This window comes from Miscanthus floridulus, chromosome 17 (genome assembly GCF_019320115.1).
Source record: "Miscanthus floridulus cultivar M001 chromosome 17, ASM1932011v1, whole genome shotgun sequence".
Lineage (NCBI taxonomy): Eukaryota > Viridiplantae > Streptophyta > Magnoliopsida > Poales > Poaceae > Miscanthus > Miscanthus floridulus.
Window position 1 is genome coordinate 8,987,779 of NC_089596.1, and position 22,596 is coordinate 9,010,374.

The 22,596-nt window shown below is 42.4% G+C and overlaps 2 protein-coding genes across 5 annotated transcripts; both read left to right on the top strand.

Annotated features, from left to right (window-relative positions):
- Positions 1 to 802: 802 nt before the first annotated feature.
- On the top strand, positions 803 to 6,111 carry LOC136518708 (alpha-terpineol synthase, chloroplastic-like). Of its 3 annotated transcripts, XR_010774597.1 has the most exons (4): positions 803 to 1,083; positions 1,218 to 1,467; positions 4,510 to 4,693; positions 4,789 to 5,118. XR_010774597.1 is itself a non-coding variant. In XM_066512395.1 (3 exons), the coding sequence occupies exons 1-3, from the start codon at positions 814 to 816 to the stop codon at positions 5,164 to 5,166; spliced, it is 552 nt and encodes a 183-aa protein (XP_066368492.1). In that variant the 5' UTR covers positions 803 to 813; the 3' UTR covers positions 5,167 to 6,111. The 3 variants fall into 3 exon arrangements, 1 of the variants encoding a protein (XP_066368492.1); XM_066512395.1 differs by lacking the exons at positions 4,510 to 4,693; positions 4,789 to 5,118 and adding an exon at positions 5,138 to 6,111 and having other exon boundaries at positions 1,215 to 1,467; XR_010774596.1 differs by lacking the exons at positions 4,510 to 4,693; positions 4,789 to 5,118 and having other exon boundaries at positions 1,218 to 2,923.
- Positions 6,112 to 16,056: 9,945 nt separating this feature from the next.
- On the top strand, positions 16,057 to 21,036 carry LOC136518514 (alpha-terpineol synthase, chloroplastic-like). Of its 2 annotated transcripts, none has more exons than XM_066512178.1 (7): positions 16,057 to 16,338; positions 16,470 to 16,722; positions 17,268 to 17,634; positions 17,727 to 17,945; positions 19,107 to 19,242; positions 19,416 to 19,667; positions 20,669 to 21,036. In XM_066512178.1, exons 1-7 carry the CDS (start codon positions 16,069 to 16,071, stop codon positions 20,966 to 20,968), a joined length of 1,797 nt encoding a protein of 598 aa, XP_066368275.1. In that variant the 5' UTR covers positions 16,057 to 16,068; the 3' UTR covers positions 20,969 to 21,036. The 2 variants fall into 2 exon arrangements, with proteins under 2 accessions (XP_066368275.1, XP_066368276.1); XM_066512179.1 differs by having other exon boundaries at positions 16,473 to 16,722.
- Positions 21,037 to 22,596: the final 1,560 nt, after the last annotated feature.

Sequence of the window (22,596 nt, forward strand, 5' to 3'; positions counted from 1 at the left end):
TCCGATGTATGTGGACGCCGAGGCCGGTGAAGAAGGCACCGCCCGCGCTCGCCGCCAGCGCCTGATTCGCTCGCCTGCGTCCGTGCCCGCCCTCTCTCTTCCCTAGCTCCGGTGGCGGCGGGTTCCAGCAGGAGACGGAGGTCGCCGGAGAGGGAGAAGAAACATCTCCGGCGGGTATAGAATGGCTGGCCGGCCGGGGGAGGCAGGTAGGCCCGGCGGTGGGGATGGTCAACGGGCGGTTTAGGGGATCAGGCGGCTGGGCTAGGTCGGGGCGGGGGCGCCATGGCCGGACTTCACGGAGCTCGCCGGAGTTCGCCATGGCCGCTGCGGGCGGGGCGGGGGGGGGGGGGGGGGGGGGGGAGGGGGAAGGGGAAGAAGGTGGTCGCCGCCGGCGGTACGGTCTCAGCCGGCCTTGGGAGGTGGTGGAGGCGGGAGTGAGGGCGAGGACGAGGGCACCGAGCCGGATCCGGAGGCGCGTGGGAGGAGGCGGCGGGGGTGTGCGCGAGAGGAAGCTCGGTGGCCGGAGCCGGGTGGGCGAGGAGGAGGCGGTTGCGCACGCATGCTGAGTCGTGCAGTAGAAAGAAGATAAGGCGAGGAAGGTGTGCTGGCGTAATTTGTGGAGCATGCGCAGGCGGAGACTAGTAAGGTCCTTAGATACGATTAGACATATATTTATGTATATACTTTGAGTGCAAGTAAGAAAAATATATGTAATCTGTGGAGATGTGCACAGCAGCAGTAAAATTTCTCCCCCTATATATACATATATAGCCCAGCAGCTTCTCCTAGAAACCACAAGAGTGCAGCAGCAGCATGAGGACCTGCAGCTATATCTCTGCTGCTGCGGCATCACCGCCGCTCAGGCAACAATGGCCAGGCATTTCATGGCGGCGCCACAGCAGGCAGTTGCAATGCCGCCGGTCGCAACAGGGTTATTCCGCCGCAGGAACACGGCATGACGACCTTGACGACCAAGGTGACAGCCGCCTGAGGCAGAACGCCGGCATTTTCCAGCCATCTATATGGGGGGATTTCTTCCTCGGCTACTCCAACCCAGCAGCACCTAATTCATCGCAACAACAGGTCTGCTCATTTATAGATGTTTTTCCTTTTCTTATTCTATACCTATATAAGAAACTTATTAATGATGTCTTAGATTCTTAGATTTTTCTTCTATTGGAATGATAATTATATTCGTGTTGCACTATTTTTAGCAGATTCAGATGGAAGAACGAGCGGACAAACTCAGGGAAGAAGTGGCCGAAATGATAGCAAGTTCAACTACCACTGCTAGTAGGCTGCACCTCATCGATGCATTGGAGCGTCTATGCTTGGATCACCTGTTCGAACAAGAGATCAGTGCTGCACTAGCACAGGTTGAGACTGCTGATGTCAGCGACTGTGATCTTGGAACGGTTGCCCTGTGGTTTTGTCTACTTCGGAAACATCGATACGCGGTCTCGCCAGGTAGCAACATGAACATACTCTGTCCATCCCAAAATCCAAAAATAAGTGTCGCTATGGTATTCGTGTCGGTCATCATATTATATGTACGTAAAATAATGTGTGTATATATATGATCATCATATATATATATATATATATGCATGTACGCGTATATTCGTTTGTTATTTATGTACAAAGTTCGAACGAAAACTTACGCGTGCGAAGTACACGTATATATTACTATTAGCAGCGTATTCGAAAATGTATTTTCATATCAAAACTAATCATTAAATGAAAAAAGAAACCAAAAATAGAAACCAAAAAAAGGAAAAAAAAAAGAGAGGGACATTTAGTCCCGGTTGGTAACACCAACCAAGACTCAATGTCCTGCCCCGTGACGGTCCCTGGCAAGGACTGGAGGCCCCCTTTACCCCCAGTTGGTGTTTCAAACCCTGGGCGTCAAGCCGGGACTAAAGAAGGATATCTTTAGTCCTAGATTGGTGCTCCCGGTTGGGAAACCGGGACTAAAGGGGTTTTCCAACCAGGAGAAAAAAAACCTCGCTGCACCGGTGACTGTAACAAGAGTGTTTTTCAGCGGCAGAGCTGAGAAAAAAACCAGCTGAACAGGTCAAAATTGCGTGGCCAGTGCGTGGGGTGTACCGTGTACGCTGTGGAGGATGAAAAGCAACATCATAAGTCATAAGTCGACAAGTTTTCATTTTTACTGTTGGAACTTGCAGGAATTCGATGGTGCCAAATTAGTTTACGTTGACAACGCTGCAACATTACAGAAACCTTATAGTGTGATGAGAACATTAGATGAGTACAACCGATCGAACAATTCGAATGTTCATCGTGGCATTCATGCACTCAGGCAGCGTAGACCATGTTGTAAGGTAACTGACATGCCGGTTCTTTTGTCAACGCAGCTGATAGCAGAGAGATTGTTTTCACTCGAAATGCTACCGGAGCTATCCATCCGGAGAAGAGCTGACTGTGTATCACAGGGATAACCTTACCAATTCAGAGAAGAGGTTCTAGGCCTAGTTAGACGTAAATAACTTAGACAACCAAACAATCAGAAATTAGTTTGGTAGGAGCAGGTTAAGACTGTCCAGACCAATATTCTAGCCAGACTAAAAATTAGTCAAGAAACCAAACACAGCCTATATCATTTGCTTCCTCTCTTTCAGTTGGGAAACTCGGGGTATTCGGCTGATCTGTTCTCCGACGGTTTTAGCTTGTTTCAGTTTATTTTATTTCACAGAACACTATTAAATCATCTAAAACCAGCTGCACTACAGTGTCGAGTGTACTAGCCAAACACTCTGTACCTAGGGTCAGACCCATGCATCCATCGAACAAACTCACCAGTTCGAATACAGTATGCATTATATAGGCCTTGTTTAGATCACCTCCAAATTCCAAGTTTTTTCACTCTCTCTCCGTCACATCAATTTTTAGCCGCTTGCATGGAGCATTAAATGTAGGTAAAAAAAATAACTAATTGTACAATTTAGTTGGAAATCACGAGATGAATCTTTTGAGCTTAGTTGGTCCACGATTGGACAATATTTACCAAATAAGACGAAATCGCTACTATTCATCGGGTTGCAATTTTTTTTAATCTAAACATGGCCATAATCGTACGTACTACTTGATTCGGCACAGCATTAGCACGGAAAACTGGACCAGTTCACACTGAGGGGTGTTTGGTTCCCTACTAAAATTTAGTCCCTATTATATCACATATTTGACATGTGTATGAAATATTAAATATAAACTAATTATAAAATTAATTATACAGATTGAGGTTAATTTATGAGATCAATCTATTAAGTCTAATTAGGCTCATGTTTAGTTTTTCTAGTTAATATCAAATACTCGACACGACATGACGACATCTACTAAACTTTAGTCGCCAGATCAAACAACCGAGGCAGCTGCTGCTAGGGATGTTGCGGCCGCCTAAAACACTGTAACAAGAGTGTTTTTCAGCGGCAGAGCTGAGAAAAAAACCAGCTGAACAGGTCAAAATTGCGTGGCCAGTGCGTGGGGTGTACCGTGTACGCTGTGGAGGACGAAAAGCAAGCCCAGGCGAACAGGGCGGAGGATAGCGGTGTCTGTGAGCGAGGAGAGGTCCGCGATGGCCACAGGACGACGACGACGGTGATGGAGCAGTCAACCGAAGACAAGACGGAGGCCAAAACCACATCGGCGCACGCACAAGACAAGACGGGTGGTGGGTCCAGCTGCTGCTAGGGATGTTGCGGCCGCCTAAAACACTCACTAACAGAGAACAGACCTTTAATCAAAGGGCCAAACCAGGCTCTAGTCCCTGGAAATATTGCGCTCAGGACTAGAGAGACCTTTAGTCCTGGTTGGTGGCTCCAACCGAGATTAAAGGTCCCTGCCCAATGGCTCCTGCGCTAGGCCATTATGGAGGGGACCTTTAGTCCCGGTTGGAGCCACCAACCGGGACTAAAGGTCGACCTTTACTCCCGGTTGGTGGCTCCAACCGGGAGTAAAGCTCTTGTTCCGGTTAGTGGCGTGGCCCGGGACTAGAAAGTGACCTTTAGTCCTGGTTGGATCCACCAACCGAGACTAAAGGCCCCCCTATAAATCCTGCTGGCCGTCTTCTTCCTCCTCGAGCCCGTCCGAGTGCTTCAGTTCAAATTTAAGCAGTGTTCTTACTCTTTCTCCATCCATTCTTCGATTTCTTCGTCGATTTCTTCGATTCCTCCGTCGATTCTTCGGTTCTAAAGGTTACCAACTTCATACTCTCATGTTTCACCATTGTCTTATCTCATTTTGTTCACTATATATATATGGTTCTTTATTGTGGTTTTTTTCATTTGTAAGCAATTTGAGCTCAAAATCACTTCAAGCTTGCATATTTACATGAAGGAAGGTTAAAGTAGCTATTAAAAACTAGTATTCACCGTTCATTTGTAGCATGCATAGCACACTTCATTGTTTAGAGATATAGATAATTTTAGAGTTTTTTTAATTTTATTTGTTTATAAAATGAGAAATTTATAGTGTATTAAAAAATGAGTATAGAGAGTAGCTGGCAACTGCTTCCGGGTCCTCGGCCTCTCATGGGTTTCCAAAGTGACTTAGGCCGGGCCTCCCACTCATTACATGCGGCAAGTGTTGTGATGAGACGAAGATTATGATGGAGTACCGAGTGAAGAAGGAGGGTCCCAACAAGGGTCGTATTTTCTACAATTGTCCGGATCGCAATGTGAGTTATTTTATCGTATTTAATGACTATGGTTAGTTTATACCTATTTTTATGATGGTTGTGATTAAAGTTCTAATTTTCTGTTTTAATTTTAGTGGGATGGCACTAGATGTTCAGACTTCTACTAGGAGGAAGAGTATGTTGAACTCATGCAAAAATATCTTGCACAACAGGCAGATATGGCGGCTAATGAGGCAGTGATCCAGCTGAAGAAGCCCAAAGATGTTGAACATACGGGGGATCTGTCTATTTTAGTTGGGATTGGTCGTGAAATCCTTGTGTTGCTGAAGTGTATTTTAGCTTTAGTGTTTTTAGTGGTAGTTGGGATTGTTTACATTGTAGCGATGCTTTCTTAAATTTATAGCTTTTGTGGTGGTATGCATGTTGTATAATTAACTAATTATGTTCTAGGTTTTAATACGGTATTTATGTCATATAATGCAGATAAGTCGGCATTGGATGTACAATGCTAATCGTCGCTCCCAAGAGTTCATGGACGGCGTGCATTCTTTGTTACGTGCGGCCGAGGCAAACAAATATGATGGTTTCATGTGTTGCCCATGTGTCGTATGTAAGAATACGATGGAATATGCTAACTCAAAGACTCTTCATTCACACTTGTTCAAGTCGGGTTTCATGCCAAACTATATTTGTTGGATGAAGCATAGAGAAACCAGAGTTGTAATGGAAGAAGGTGAAGAAGAACAATGGGGCGATGATGACATTTTTGCTGAATATGGTGCCTTCAATGATACTGCAATGGGGGAAGCTGAAGAAGAGGTGAGGGCAAAGGAGAAGCCCACTGAAGAAGAGGTGGGGGCAGAGGAGAAGCCCGCTGAAGAAGAGGTAGGGGCAGAGGAGGAGCCCGCTGACGATCTTGGTCAGGCCATTCATGATGCACAAAGAGAATGCGAAAGTGAAAAGAAGAAGATCAAGTTCGACTATATGCTAGAGGATCACAAGAAATTGCTATACCCAACTTGTGATGCAGGGCAGAAAAAGTTAGGTACCACATTGGAATTGCTGCAATAGAAGGCAAAGAATGGTGTATCTGACAAGGGATTCATGGAGTTACTAAAAATCCAAAAGAAGATACTTCTGAAGGATAACGAATTGCCCAGCACTACGTATGAAGCAAAACAGGTAGTTTGCCCTTTAGGATTAGAAATCCAGAAGATACATGCATGTCCTAATGACTGCATCCTCTACGTGGCACGGAGTACGAAAAGTTGGATGCATGCCCTGTATGTCACGCGTCGCGGTATAAGATCAGACGAGATGACCCTAGTGATGTTGAGGGCGAACGTCCCAAGAAGAAAATCCCTACCAAGGTTATGTGGTATGCTCCTATAATACCACGCTTGAAACGTCTTTTTAGAAACAGAGACCATGCAAAGTTGTTGCGATAGCACAAAGAAGACCGTAAGGTAGACAATATGTTGAGACACCCTGTTGATGGGTCCCAGTGGAGAGCAATCGATAGAGAATTCCCCGAGTTTGCAAGTGACACAAGAAACTTAAGGTTTGCTTTAAGTACGGATGATATGAATCCTTTCGGGGAGCAGAGCAGTAGTCACAGCACTTGGCCTGTTACTCTATGTATCTACAACCTTCCTCCCTGGTTATGCATGAAGCGTAAGTTTATTATGATGCCGGTGCTCATCCAAGGCCCAAAGCAACCTGGCAACGACATCGATGTGTACCTGAGGCCACTAGTTGAAGAACTTCTACTTTTGTGGAACAAGCCAGGTGTATGTGTGTGGGATGAGCACAAGGAGGAGCACTTTGACCTGCGAGCATTGCTGTTCATAACAATCAATGATTGGCTAGCTCTAAGTAATATTTCAGGACAATCAAACAAGGGATATAATGCATGCACACACTGTTTCGGTGACATGAAAGGTATATTCTTGAAAAAGTGTCGCAAGGTCATGTACCTTGGGCATCGACGATTTCTTCCTGCAAATCACCCCATAAGAAAGAAAGGCAAGCATTTTAAAGGTAAGGCAGACCACCAGATCAAGCCTCGCAACCGAACTGGTGAGGACGTCCTCGATATGGTCAATGATGTGAAAGTAATATTTGGAAAGGGACCTGGCAGCCAACCTATTTCGAAGGACGCCAACGGTCACACACCCATGTGGAAGAAGAAGTCCATATTTTGGGAGCTACCCTATTGGCAAGTCCTTGAGGTCCGCAGCGCGATTGACGTGATGCACCTGACGAAGAATCTTTGTGTGAACCTGCTAGGCTTCATGGGCATGTATGGGAAGACTAAGGACACAATTGAAGCACGATAGGACCTGCGATGTTTGAAAGAACGAGACAACCTGCATCTAGAGAAGACAGATGATGGACGCCAGTACTTAAGTCCTGCCAGCTACACTCTTAGCAAAGAAGAGAATGACAGCTTGTTTGAATGCCTAGATAGCATTAAGGTACCGTCTGGATTCTCCTCGAATATAAAGGGTATAATAAATGTGCCAGAGAAGAAATTTGGACACTTAAAGTCCCATGACTGCCACGTGCTCATGACTCAATTGCTTCTAGTTGCATTAAGAGGAATTCTACCGCCAAATGTATGTCTAGCCACCGTGAAGCTATGTGCATTCCTCAATGCAATTTCTCAGAAGGCAATCGATCCAATAGATCTAGCGAAACTATAGAATGATATGGTTCAATATCTTGTCGGCTTTGAGTTGGTGTTCTCTCCTTCCTTCTTTGATATCATGACACACCTCCTAGTTCATCTGGTCAAGGAGATTACTATTCTCAGTCCTGTGTGTCCTACACAACATGTTTCCCTTTGAGAGGTTTATGGGAATCCTAAAGAAATATGTTCACAATCATGCTCGGCCAGAAGGAAGCATCGCCAAGGGCTACGGAACAGAGGAGGTCATTGAGTTCTGTGTTGACTTCATTCCCGATATTAACCCGATTGGTGTTCCTAAATCACGACACGAGGGGAGACTAAGTGGAAAGGGGACACTAGGGAAGAAAATATATATTGGTAAGGGTGATGATTATTTCAATAAAGCACACTACATAGTTCTACATAACTCCTCTTTGGTAGATCCGTATATCGAGACACACAAGAACCTCCTCCGATCTGAGTTCTCACGGAAGTCTGAAGCATGGATTACGCGTCAGCACATGGAAACTTTCAGCGACTGGTTGCGAAAAGAATGTCAGGGTGACAAGAGTTTTTCTGAATTTAATTAAACACTATATTTTTGCATTATCGAAATAGTAATTTAAACACTATATTGTGTTTTAAAACTTGTTAAAAAAATTAAAACTTTAGGTCACATAATTTTCCTGTGTGCAATAAAGCAAAATAGAATCTATATTTTTTTAAAATATTTTTATGTCTTTTATTTAATTTTCTATGCAATTAACTATCCTTTTATCATTTGTGTAAAAAGAAATATATTAAAATCCTAATGAATTGGCGGGCAGCGAAACTGCAGTTTGGCTGCCCGCTAAAAACCTTTAGTCCCGGGCGCCACCACCAGCCGGGACTAAAGGTGCGACCTATAGTCCCGGGCGTTAACAGGGCCTGGGACTAAAGGGCCTTTAGTCCCGGCTGGTGGTGGCGTCCGGGACTAAAAGTCATCTCCCTTATATAGCCTCTGCGCCCGCCCCGGCCCCTCTTCTTCCTCCTTCCCACTGCTGAGCCAAGCCCTAACAGACCCACCACTGCTCGTTCAATCCGCCGCCGACGCCGCACCTCACGAGCGCCCGCACGCACACCGGTGCCCCACCGCCCCGACGTCGCACGCCCCGACTAAGCACGCTCGCCGACGCGCCGCCCCCTGATCACCCCGGCTCGGTGCCCCGACGCTCCACCGCCCCGACGCTCTGCCCCGACGCCACACTACGGCCCGGCCCGACGCCACGCCGCCCCTGACGCCGCGCCACGCCCCTGACGCCACCCCTGACGCACGCCGCCCCTGGCGCCCGACGCCACGTCACCACTAACGCCGCGCGCGCGGCCCTGACGACTCCACCCCGGCCCGGGCGGCCACGATGCTCGCGCCGCCACCGACGCCACCCGGCCCAGCCACCGACACCGCCCTCGCCATCACCGCCGACCCCTACGTACGTCGATCATCACCGCCGACCCCTACGTACGTCGATATGTGTTTTTATGTGATATATGTAGAGGAACGCCTCGTTGTGTTGTATGCGGAGCAACGCCGACGTTGTGTTGTATGCGGAGCAACGCCGCTTCGTTGTATTGTATGCGGAGCAACGCCGCCTCGTTGTGTTGTATGCGGAGCAACATCGCCCTGTTGTTGTATATGCGGAGCAACGCCGCCCCATTGTTGTATATGCGGAGCAACGCCGCCCCGTTGTTGTATACCCTAGCGAGAACGACGATTCGCCCTAGCGAGAACGACGATTCTCCCTAGCAAGAACGACGATTCGCCCTAGCGAGAACGACGAATTCGTCGTTCTCGCTAGGGCGAATTCGTCGTTTATATGACTTGTTTACATATATGACTTGTTTATATGACTTGTTTACATATATGACTTGTTTACATATATGACTTGTTGACATATATGATTGTTTATATATATGAGTTGTTTATATTTATGACTTGTTTATATGACTTGTTTATATATGTGACTTAGATTTATTTTGTATATGACTTATTGTACATATATGACTTGTTTACATATATGAATTGTTTATATATATGACTTGTTTATATGACTTGTTTATATATGTGACTTAGATTTATTTTGTTTATGACTTATTGTACATATATGACTTGTTTACATATATGACTTGTTTATATATATGTGACTTAGATAAATTTGTATATGACTTATTGTATATGACTTGTTTATATATATGACTTAAATTTTGTTAAATTTGTTAGATATGGCTGCCCCGGGAGACAACATGGAGGAAGAAATGATGAATATTATTGCCAATGCTGGTGAGCAGGATGTTGATGACGGAAGTCAATACCTAGCTCTTGAAAATGAGCAAGAAAATGTTTTGCAAGAAAATACAGGCGAGGTATATATACTAAATATATATTATATGTGAATATTGTATATATTTCTGTGTACAAAAGATATTTATTTATTCTTTTTTTATATATAGCCCTCTGGATCGGCGACCACAACGGCGAAGAGCAAAAATGTTCGAGGACCGAAGAAACCACTGGAGGGCCGGTACATAATATCAGAATTCAACATCAAGACAGGCGAACCACTTGGTCCACATAAAAGGAAATTCGTGGAACACTGTGGATACCTTGTAAGGGACAGAATTCTGATCAGTATCCGTGAATGGAAGAAAAAGATCAACGAGAACTCCTGAAGAGCAACTCAAAGTACGTATATAAATACTTTTGTTTGCGAGTTCATCATGGCATACTCAAAGAGAACTCCTGAAGAGCAACTCAAAGTACGTATATAAATACTTTTTCCTTTATATTATTTCGATCGTATATTTACAATTTCTTTATTGCTCTCATTTGTATAAGTAATTACATGAGCAATACACACACATATATATATATATATATATATATATTAATACTTTTTCCTTTAACTTTTATTGAAGACTGAATGGTTGAGGGAAAGAGTCATACGACTTGACCAACTTAAAGCAATTCGAGAGACTATAGCAGGATTTCTAAATGACCAGGTCATCAACCCCAACGGCGAGTTCTACAATGACCCGAACAACGAAACGTGGATGCCAAATCTGGAGGAGTGAATTGCTAAGGACATAAACAATTTATATATCAAATATTTGTTATATATATATATATATATATATATATATATATATATGCACATATTATATGTACATAAAATAACGTGTGTATATATATGATCATCATATATACATATGCATGTACGCGTATATTCGTTTGTTATTTATGTACAAAGTTCGAACGAAAACTTACGCGTGCGAAGTACACATATATATTACTATTAGCAGCGTATTCGAAAATATATTTTAATATCAAAACTAATCATTAAATAAAAAAAGAAACCAAAAATAAAAACCAAAAAAAGGAAAAAAAAAAGAGGGACATTTAGTCCCGATTTGTAACACCAACCGAGACTCAATGTCCTGCCCCGTGACGGTCCCTGGCAAGGACTGGAGGCCCCCTTTACTCCCAGTTGGTGTTTCAAACCATCCTGGACGTCAAGCCGGGACTAAAGAAGGATATCTTTAGTCCTAGATTGGTGCTCCCGGTTGGGAAACCGGGACTAAAGGGGTTTCCCAACCGGGAGAAAAAAAACCTTGCTGCACCGGTGATTGTAACAAGAGTGTTTTTCAGCGGCAGAGCTGAGAAAAAAACCAGCTGAACAGGTCAAAATTGCGTGGCCAGTGCGTGGGGTGTACCGTGTACGATGTGGAGGATGAAAAGCAACATCATAAGTCATAAGTCGACAAGTTTTCATTTTTACTGTTGGAACTTGCAGGAATTCGATGGTGCCAAATTAGTTTACGTTGACAACGCTGCAACATTACAGAAACCTTATAGTGTGATGAGAAAATTAGATGAGTACTACCGATCGAACAATTCGAATGTTCATCGTGGCATTCATGCACTCAGGCAGCGTAGACCATGTTGTAAGGTAACTGACATGCCGGTTCTTTTGTCAACGCAGCTGATAGCAGAGAGATTGTTTTCACTCGAAATGCTACCGGAGCTATCCATCCGGAGAAGAGCTGACTGTGTATCACAGGGATAACCTTACCGATTCAGAGAAGAGGTTCTAGGCCTAGCTAGACTTAAATAACTCAGACAACCAAACAATCAGAAATTGGTTTGGTAGGAGCAGATTAAGACTGTCCAGACCAATATTCTAGCCAGACTAAAAATTAGTCAAGAAACCAAACACAGCCTATATCATTTGCTTCCTCTCTTTCAGGTGGAAACTCGGGGTATTCGGCTGATCTGTTCTCCGACGGTTTTAGCTTGTTTCAGTTTATTTTATTTTACAGAACACTATTAAATCATCTAAAACCAGCTGCACTACAGTGTCGAGTGTACTAGCCAAACACTCTGTACCTAGGGTCAGACCCATGCATCCATCAAACAAACTCACCAGTTCGAATACAGTATGCATTATATAGGCCTTGTTTAGATCACCTCCAAATTCCAAGTTTTTTCACTCTCTCTCCGTCACATCAATTTTTAGCCGCTTGCATGGAGCATTAAATGTAGGTAAAAAAAATAACTAATTGCACAGTTTAGTTGGAAATCACGAGATGAATCTTTTGAGCTTAGTTGGTCCACGATTGTACAATATTTACCAAATAAGACGAAAGCGCTACTATTCATCGGTTTGCAATTTTTTTGTAATCTAAACATGGCCATAATCGTACGTACTACTTGATTCGGCACAGCATTAGCACGGAAAACTGGACCAGTTCACACTGAGGGGTGTTTGGTTCCCTACTAAAATTTAGTCCCTATTATATCACATGTTTGACATGTGCATGAAATATTAAATATAAACTAATTATAAAACTAATTATACAGATTGAGGTTAATTTATGAGACCAATCTATTAAGTCTAATTAGGCTCATGTTTAGTCTTTCTAGTTAATATCAAATACTCAACACGACATGACGACATCTACTAAACTTTAGTCGCCATATCAAACAACCGAGGCAGCTGCTGCTAGGGATGTTGCGGCCGCCTAAAACACTGTAACAAGAGTGTTTTTCAGCGGCAGAGCTGAGAAAAAAACCAGCTGAACAGGTCAAAATTGCGTGGCCAGTGCGTGGGGTGTACCGTGTACGCTGTGGAGGACGAAAAGCAAGCCCAGGCGAACAGGGCGGAGGATAGCGGTGTCTGTGAGCGAGGAGAGGTCCGCGATGGCCACAGGACGACGACGACGGTGATGGAGCAGTCAACCGAAGACAAGACGGAGGCCAAAACCACATCGGCGCACGCACAAGACAAGACGGGTGGTGGGTCCAGCAAGTACGCGCACACGTATCGACGCCGCAATGGGCGGGATCGATAGTGTGTGGTGGGTCCACAAGGGAGGCAATCGACGTGGCAATGCATGGACCGGACGGACGTGACGCCTCCTCGGAGAACAGGAATGCCACGCCTAGCCTGCTAGCTAGCCATGGAAATGATACGGATAAGGATGGGAATTCAGATATCTGATGATCTATATTATTTGTCAAAATTTAACTAAAATATCAATATTGTATCTACAAATAAGCTTATTATAAAAATATACTACATGTTCAATCTAATGATACTTATTATACAATACAAATATTAATGTTTTTTATAAATTAATATTACACATCTGGCGAACCTGCTCGTCATGACCGCCTCGTGCACACTGTAGGAGATGAGGAGGAGAATCACGCCGCCGAGCAGGAGGGCACGAGCGACCCTATGCGCAACCGGATCTCCGGCGAGATGGGGCAATTGCCTGAGCACTCACCAGATTAAGGGCCCGTTCGTTTCGAGCGGAACGGAGCGCCGGAACCGATCCGGGCCGGAAACGTTCCGGCTGGAAATCAGCCTAAACGAACGGGCCCTAAGAGGAGAAGGGTCGCGTCACCGGATTTGAGCAGGGGGTGGCAACACTCGCCGAGCACCACGTCGCCGAGAAGGAGAAGGGTCGCGTCACCGGATTTGAAGCTCACAGGAAGCTCAAACAAACATGCCTCAGTACGTAAGGAGTAGTTCGATCAGATGTTAGATTTCTTGACGAATCTACGGTACGCACAAATACACAATAAATACATAGAATTATTTAAAGTGTATAAAAATTTTATTTGACAACAAAAAATAATGAATTTAAATATAATTTAAAATAACAAATATATAAGGATGAAGCTAAATCAAAACAACATTAAAGTTTGATATCATTAGTCATTACCATTTTTCATATATATAGATAACTTTAAATAGTTTCAAAGCATATATTATTAGTAATACTAGAACTGATATCATTAGTCTGATCATGAAAACAACTTTTCATTATTTTCATTATGTGCATCTTCCAGACGGATAAAGATAGCGGTCGGATATTCCTATAATTTTTCAAATACGTATGGAATCGGATAGAGAAAAGTTAGGACAAACAAACTTAGATACATCTATTTTAGCTTCTATATCAGGAACAAATGCGAATATAAATATCTGTTTTTAAGTTTTGTCGCATAAGATGGTTAGCTAAACATCCATTTCCAGCGCTAATCATGCCCGATAGGGATCTAGTCACGATTGGCTGCAGCTTCATTAATTCTCCACCGCTCGTTGTCCACGCAACCTAGACCTAGTACACACTAGAAGAGGCCAAAATCACGTTTATTGTATGCTGATGTGCACGCTAATGAGTGGGACAGTGATATGATACAGTATTATATCTAGATAGCATTCTATTCATCACTAACGTTGTCCCTCTTCGATCCTCAGGGTCTGTTTAGATTCCCTACTCTAAACTTTAGAGCTCTAAAAATTTTAGAGCATTTTAGCACACATTTAAAGTATAAAGCTCTGATGTGAGGTGGCTAAAGTTTAGAACTAATATTAGACCACTATTTTAAAGCTTTACTTCTAAAATTTAGAGCTCTAAAGTTTAGAGGAGATAATCTAAACAAACACGTAACTCATTACGTCGCTGATGTCTTTCCGCGGTCCGTCACCATGTCCAACCGAGCCAAGTCTACAATCAATTACCCCACCAATCAAACCTCAGTGAGTTAGATTCCATTTTTCAATCATGCAGCATGTTCGTTTGCTCGTATACGATCATGGATTATAAGCTAAAATAGTATTTTTCTCTCAGATCAAACCAGCCAGCAGTAAATAATCCACGATCGTTTACGACGAAACGAACTAGGCTGATGTTACCTGATAACGAATCAAACACTTAGAAAGATGCATTTCCTCTATTCTAAATTATAAAATATATTATTTTAGTTATATATCTAGATATAGTATATATATCGAAGTGCATAACAAAACATATATATATATATATATATATGTATCTAGAAAAATAAAAGTTTTTTTATAATTTAGAATGAAGAGAGTAGTTATTTGCAATCAATATAGCACCGATTGGAAAGAACAAGGCACATGGACGCGTTACAATTCACGAAGAACGAAGCATGTATTATCTTTACTCTTTTTATCTCTATATATGTTGATAGGACAAAAATAAATGATGGCATCTATAAACTCTATACTTTATTGCGACTATATACATCTATACAACACACTTTTTTATATTACCACACCTACTTAAGAAGGTAGAATTACATTTTTTTAGATAATAAATGAGTTCTAGAATTACATCCACCCTAGGACGGAGGGAGTTGATCAGACATGTTGTGCGTGCGAGTAAGGAAAACCTGATTCCAGCTAGTGTGAGCGAGTTTGTTGGGTACAGGGGGTCAAGTAAGGTGGAAATGGACTAAAACATAAATATATGTGTGGAAATGCTTGTTTCTGAGCGCGCGCGCCACGCTCGGCGCGCACACCCGCTGTGGCCGTCCGATGCGCGCGGGAAAGAAGGAAGCTCGTCCGATGTATGTGGACGCCGAGGCCGGTGAAGAAGGCACCGCCCGCGCTCGCCGCCAGCGCCTGATTCGCTCGCCTGCGTCCGTGCCCGCCCTCTCTCTTCCCTAGCTCCGGTGGCGGCGGGTTCCAGCAGGAGACGGAGGTCGCCGGAGAGGGAGAAGAAACATCTCCGGCGGGTATAGAATGGCTGGCCGGCCGGGGGAGGCAGGTAGGCCCGGCGGTGGGGATGGTCAACGGGCGGTTTAGGGGATCAGGCGGCCGTCGTGGCGGCTGGGCTAGGTCGGGGCGGGGGCGCCAAGGCCGGACTTCACGGAGCTCGCCATGGCCGCTGCGGGCGGGGGCGGGGGGGGGGGGGGGGGGGGGGGGGGGGGGGGGGAGGGGGAAGGGGAAGAAGGTGGTCGCCGCCGGCGGTACGGTCTCGCCGGCCTTGGGAGGTGGTGGAGGCGGGAGTGAGGGCGAGGACGAGGGCACCGAGCCGGATCCGGAGGCGCGTGGGAGGAGGCGGCGGGGGTGCGCGCGAGAGGAAGCTCGGTGGCCGGAGCCGGGTGGGCGAGGAGGAGGCGGTTGCGCACGCATGCTGAGTCGTGCAGTAGAAAGAAGATAAGGCGAGGAAGGTGTGCTGGCGTAATTTGTGGAGCATGCGCAGGCGGAGACTAGTAAGGTCCTTAGATACGATTAGACATATATTTATGTATATACTTTGAGTGCAAGTAAGAAAAATATATGTAATCTGTGGAGATGTGCACAGCAGCAGTAAAATTTCTCCCCCTATATATATACATATATAGCCCAGCAGCTTCTCCTAGAAACCACAAGAGTGCAGCAGCAGCATGAGGACCTGCAGCTATATCTCTGCTGCTGCGGCATCACCGCCGCTCAGGCAACAATGGCCAGGCATTTCATGGCGGCGCCACAGCAGGCAGTTGCAATGCCGCCGGTCGCAACAGGGTTATTCCGCCGCAGGAACACGGCATGACGACCTTGACGACCAAGGTGACAGCCGCCTGAGGCAGAACGCCGGCATTTTCCAGCCATCTATATGGGGGGATTTCTTCCTCGGCTACTCCAACCCAGCAGCACCTAATTCATCGCAACAACAGGTCTGCTCATTTATAGATGTTTTTCCTTTTCTTATTCTATACCTATATAAGAAACTTATTAATGATGTCTTAGATTCTTAGATTTTTCTTCTATTGGAATGATAATTATATTCGTGTTGCACTATTTTTAGCAGATTCAGATGGAAGAACGAGCGGACAAACTCAGGGAAGAAGTGGCCGAAATGATAGCAAGTTCAACTACCACTGCTAGTAGGCTGCACCTCATCGATGCATTGGAGCGTCTATGCTTGGATCACCTGTTCGAACAAGAGATCAGTGCTGCACTAGCACAGGTTGAGACTGCTGATGTCAGTGACTGTGATCTTGGAACGGTTGCCCTGTGGTTTTGTCTACTTCGGAAACATCGATACGCGGTCTCGCCAGGTAGCAACATGAACATACTCTGTCCATCCCAAAATCCAAAAATAAGTGTCGCTATGGTATTCGTGCCGGTCAAACTTTTTGAAGTTTGATTAGATCTATAGAAAATATTAACAATATTTATATCTTTAAATAAGTTTATTATAAAAATAGATTGAATGACCTATCTAATAATGCTAATTACGTACTATAAAGATTAATATTTTCTTATATATATTTAGTCAAAGTTAAAAGCGGTTTGATACCTCGTGAAGTGAGAACGACATTTATTTTGGGACAAAGTACACCGCAACTAATCATTGCATTACCAAATCTTAAAATAAAGCATATGTATTGTGCTCCTCCATTCCAATTATAATAAGATATATATTTTGATTTTTCTAGATATTTAGCTTTTGCTATACACCTAGATAGATGTACACCATGTCTAAGTATATTGTAAAATCAATGTATCTAGAAAAGCCAAAATATATTTTTATAATTTGGAATGGAGGGAGTACTTTCTTTTACTTATCGAAATTCAAGCTGAAAAATGTGTCATATTTCAGATGTGTTTGTGAGGTTCAAAGACGAAGAAGGAGGTTTTCTAGTGGACGGTCCTAAAGACCTATTGAACCTTTACAATGCTTCGCATATGAGGACCCATGGAGAGGTAATACTTGAGGAAGCTGTACTATTCAGCCAAACGCGTTTAGAAAGAATGATACCTTACATGGAAGAGTCATCATTGGCACGTGAAATCAAATCTGCACTTGAGATCCCTCTTCCTAGAAGAGTTAGAATTTACGAGTCAAAGTATTACATCTCTGCGTACGAGAAAGATGCCACGTTGCATGAGACGGTGTTGGAACTTGCAAAGTTGAACTCAAATATTATGCAGCTCCATCACCGACAAGAGCTGGATATCATTACAAGGTCAAGTAAAACTTTTCTATTAAAATTTTATTATTGAAAAATTACAACCAGTTCTGTTACTAATAAAATTACTACCTCTAATAAATTTATAGGTGGTGGAAAGATATACAGATTGAATCAAGGCTTCCATTTGCTAGAGATAGAGTTGTAGAGTGCTATTTGTGGATGTTAGGGGTATACTACGAACCTTGTTATTCTCGAGGCCGAATAATATCGACAATGATTATGGGCATTGCGGTGCTTTTGGATGACATTTACGATTCTTATGCAACTCCAGAAGAATGTGAATTGTTTACCAGGTGCATTCAAAGGTTTGTATTGCTTCCCTACTTAAAAATATCTTTATCTTAGGTTCACTGTGAAGTTCATGTCTATCTTTACTGTGAAATTTGCACGTACGAATAGAGAAAACATACTATATGCTATTTTTTCAAGCTATAAGTTATATGTATGTGTTCGATTAGAAAAAAGGCTCAAAGTTTTTTACATATGATGTTGTAAAAATAGAGTATACATTGTTTCACTGAGGTGACCATACTAAAAATAGTAATGAGTTATGTCTTTTATGGTTGATCTTTGGCTTAGTTCATACATGTCACCGTACATAGAAACTTCCATCTAGCTTGGCCGAAATGCATCAAATGAAGAAAAATTTGAATTTCAAAATTTTAGAACTTAAACCAAGTATTTGGGGCCCTAAACATCGTACCATACATGGAAACTTCCATCTAACTTGGCGGAAATGCAATAAATGAAGACAAAACTTGAATTTTCAAATTTCAAAACTTAAATGAAGTGTTTGGGCCCCTAAACTATCTCAAACAAAAAAAAATACTAGATCATGTCAAGATCTACAACTTTGGTATAGGCTATATCAACTTTCGAGGTTGTTTGAAAATTCAAAATTATGGGAAATTAAAATGGATATTTAGGACTATATAATATCTCAAATAAGAACTCATCAAATATAAAGATATAGATCCCATCAAGTGCTAAAACATTGGTATAGAAAAATGTCAATTTTGGAGTTATTTAAAATTCATAATTTTGAATTAAAAATATGAGATTTAAAACAAATATTTGGATCTCCAAACAATCTCAAATAAAAAAATATCAACTATAAAATTGTAGATCGCATTGGGATCAACTATTTTGATATAAGTTTATCTTTATCTGGCTTTATATGAAAAAGCTATAGGTTTTTTGTGTAATAGCTATTTTCAAAGGCAGAATACACACTCCAGAAATAGCCACATTATATTTATAGAAGCATATTCTTAAGAGATTTGTCCTTGTAAATCTATTTCTAAAGGCAAGCTAACATATATAAACAAAGTCTAGTGTCGCGAAATTGTTTTGCAGTAGTGAGTGCGTTTAACGTTGAAAAGTTTACATTTATATATATGTAGTGACATTTTTATGTCATTTTGATCATATAGAACTCACAAATTTTTGTGAATTACCATATCTAGTTGGGATTCAAAGGGAGCTCATGACCTCCCAGAGTGCATGAAATTTGCTTTGGAGAAAATATTGGACAGCTACGAAACCATTGAAAATTTGCTCCAGCCGGAGGAGAAATATCGCATGCCATATCTAAGATATTTCGTAAGTTGCCTCCCTCATCTGCATATTTCAACTTTTTTATGTCTCAATCTGAATGATTATGCGGGAAAAATAAGGTATATGTATTTATCTAGGGTCCTTGCTATATAAACACATACTCGATCTATCTTTCTGATATGTGAAAAATGCATATGTTCACTATCTCTGATTCACAGACAGATGACCTGGTTAGAAGCTTCAACATAGAGGTAAAAATGCTTCAAGAAGGATACATTCCAAAGTCTGTTGAAGAGCATCTGAAGGTTTCAATCAGAACTGTCGGAAGTCCCATTTTTTCATGTGCTTCCTTTGTCGGGATGCATGATATAGCAACAGAGGATTGCTTTCATTGGGTCTCTAGTGAACCTAAAATGGTCCAAGCACTTTCCGTGATTCTCAGACTAGTAGATGACCTCCAATCATATGAGGTAATATTCCTCATTCTTTACACCTTAAAATATGATAATATTTGAAGCCTAATAGCAGGATCTCCCGTATTTTAGTTTGGAATTTGACTTTAATATTTGTCATATAACATTGCTTTATGCAATGAAGCGATAGAGAGGGTATTTTCTGACAAGCTAATTACACTGGAGTTATTTCAACAGCCTGGTGGCATGGTTACGTCACTCGCCTACAGAAAATATGTGGAATCATATGGTTCCTAATAGGGGAAAAAAACAATATTCCACCATCTAGATCTAGATGAAAAAGAAAATCTCCATTCATGGTCATCTTCTTAAGCATTAAAATAGATATATTGGGCTATATATATATATATATATATATATATATATATAATGGGAGAAACATGTGAAGCTACTCAATAGAAGTAATATTGGTCACAAACTTTAACTAATATGATGTCTTTAATGCCTAAAACACCATGCATGTGCTCCCATCAGCGCATCAACCGTGAATCCTAGCTATAGTTAAGCCAAGCAAATTCTTAAAGGACATAGAAATAGCAGAATCATTACCTTTTAGAGCCATCTCTTCAAGGAAATAAAGATCAAAACATCCCCTTATATTTTGGCAATTTTTATCCTCGAAAACCTCGCAAAAAATATAGTGTGCTTAGTTTGAATGCTATAGCACATGGAGGAAGAAGATATAGTGTGGCATTTCCTTTTATGGGTGCTTAAGAGGACCACTAGTAAAAATGCATCTACAGTGGTGACTAAGATAAGCCTATAGCTAGCGAAAATACCCATATTTACACCATGGTAATCATAAGCAAGTGAGCAACAATTGGTGGATTTTTGGCCATGGTCCACTCTAGCTTACTGTGCCGGCTGCAGCAGTTTCTAGCCGACAATGTTGTAAACAAATGATGCCTCTGAGAAACCATTTTAGTAGTATTAGGATATTGCTTGGCACGAGTTTTCTTTTCTCTTACTAATATATTTGAATATTTAACTTCATGCAGCGGGAGCAACTGATCCCTCACGTTGCTTCCACAATCAATAGCTACATGAAGGAGCACAATGTCTCCATTGAAGTTGCACGTGAGCAGATACATGTACTCAAAGAGGACTCATGGAAAGATTTTAACAGCGAGTGGCTTAACCCAGACAATACCTATCCAAAGCAGCTACTGGACCGGATATTCAACTTGACGAGGATAGTGGAATTCATGTACAACCAAGAAGACAAATTCACAAACTGCCACAACCTTAAGGATACCATTCATTCCTTGTTGGTAGAGCCATTTATGATCCACACTTAGTATTGGCAACAAACAAATGAATTATATTTGTCTGATTAATGTAATATAATGTGGTGTTATCTCATCCTTATGCGTTGTTAGTATAAATTAATTTACACAGGATAATCCGCAAGCGCACAGATATTATACCGATGTAGCACTTCACCGAGAGTACCCAGTTTTATATTGAACTCGAGGAAACGTGTGTGAGAATAACCAAATCTAACTTAACCCAACTTCACAATCAAGGCTAGATAATAGGAGCGTAGAGGAGACTGCTAAGATCTTCTAGTCATAACTTTGGTAAGCTTTGTCTTCTATTGCTCAATTCTAGGGAAATTACTAAAGAAAACACAGGCAGAGTATGTTTTCTATAGTAACAAGGTCCTGCTAGGCCTACTAACGGTGGACTATAAAGGATTCAACGAGGCTATAAGAGTCACCCTCGCGAGCTACCACTGATCCGGAAAATAGGGTACATCTATGAGTAACCGAGTCTAAGCACCATGTTTACACTATGAATACTACTTTAACCTAGAAGCTACAAGGATTAAAGTACTTAAAAGAAAGTCACAAACCTAAAGAACAATATGAACAAGATGCTTACTTGAATTAGAAGTCGATTACCAGAGAAATCTCAGAAGCGAGCTCAAGAAGAACTTGATTCCACTAGGGTACAAGCCGTAGAGAGAGCACTGATAGGCCGGGACTTCTCCAAAACTCTTCTCTCTCACTCTATCTCTCTATCTCTAATACAAGACTAGATCCTATGGATGACTAATCTTCTCTTGATTACTAGCTCTGATCCTAGTGAAAATATGAATTAGGGTTTCTGGCCCTCAGGCTCTCAGGATCAAATGCCCATGCCCTGGAGGGGGGTGCAGGCAGATATATATAGTCCAGAGCATCAATCCTGAGCCCTTGGATCAAACCGACTTGCATAAACGGCGGAGATGCAATCCTTAAGGTGGTGAGAACCGACGTAACAACGAGGGACTGCCAGGTGGACCCCAAAGGCCGGCCAGCCTACAGGTGGGGCTGGCAGGCCCCACATGTCAGTGGCTCGGGCCCCGCTTCGGTGATTCGACTTCTGAAGTCTTCTAGAGTCTTCCCACGCTGTTTACGCGATGAAATTTCATGATTTCCTTTGACGAATAGGTCCTCCTTGACGGTTTTCGAATTAAATCCTGCTGACAACACAGATTCACCAAAACTCATGGAAATTGTCAGTTAAAACCTCTAAGTCTAAGTGGTGATCCATTTTAGCCATTTATACAAGTTATATTGAGGGTTTGTGATGAATGTTAACTACCATCAACAAACTCTCCCACACTTAGGCTTTTACTCGTCCTCGATAAAATGATGGATTACTCAAGATATAACCTTAGGACAAGTCATCAACATAAAACCATTCCCAGTTATACATGCACCACGTGATTCAAAGTGTCTACCATGAAACTTTGGGCGGTTGAAGAATGGAATAGCTGAAACAGATCACCATCTTCCTTCAATCAAGTCAATTGGAGAAACATTTTAAGATTTTGAAAACAAAACATAGCTTACATTCTCCTTTTGTGGTACTCTCAAATCACTCAGTATATATGATATTTTTGGATATTCACCAAGGCATTGATGACTTTGCCTTCTTT

Bases quoted from the DNA above. Each gene is read 5' to 3' on its own strand.
- LOC136518708 (XM_066512395.1), top strand. From the start codon at position 814: ATGAGGACCTGCAGCTATATCTCTGCTGCTGCGGCATCACCGCCGCTC. The intron at 1,084-1,214 runs GTCTGCTCATTT...CACTATTTTTAG, and splicing joins CTAATTCATCGCAACAACAG to CAGATTCAGATGGAAGAACG. The intron at 1,468-5,137 runs GTAGCAACATGA...CATATAATGCAG, and splicing joins TCGATACGCGGTCTCGCCAG to ATAAGTCGGCATTGGATGTA.
- LOC136518514 (XM_066512178.1), top strand. From the start codon at position 16,069: ATGAGGACCTGCAGCTATATCTCTGCTGCTGCGGCATCACCGCCGCTC. The intron at 16,339-16,469 runs GTCTGCTCATTT...CACTATTTTTAG, and splicing joins CTAATTCATCGCAACAACAG to CAGATTCAGATGGAAGAACG. The intron at 19,668-20,668 runs GTAATATTCCTC...AACTTCATGCAG, and splicing joins ATGACCTCCAATCATATGAG to CGGGAGCAACTGATCCCTCA.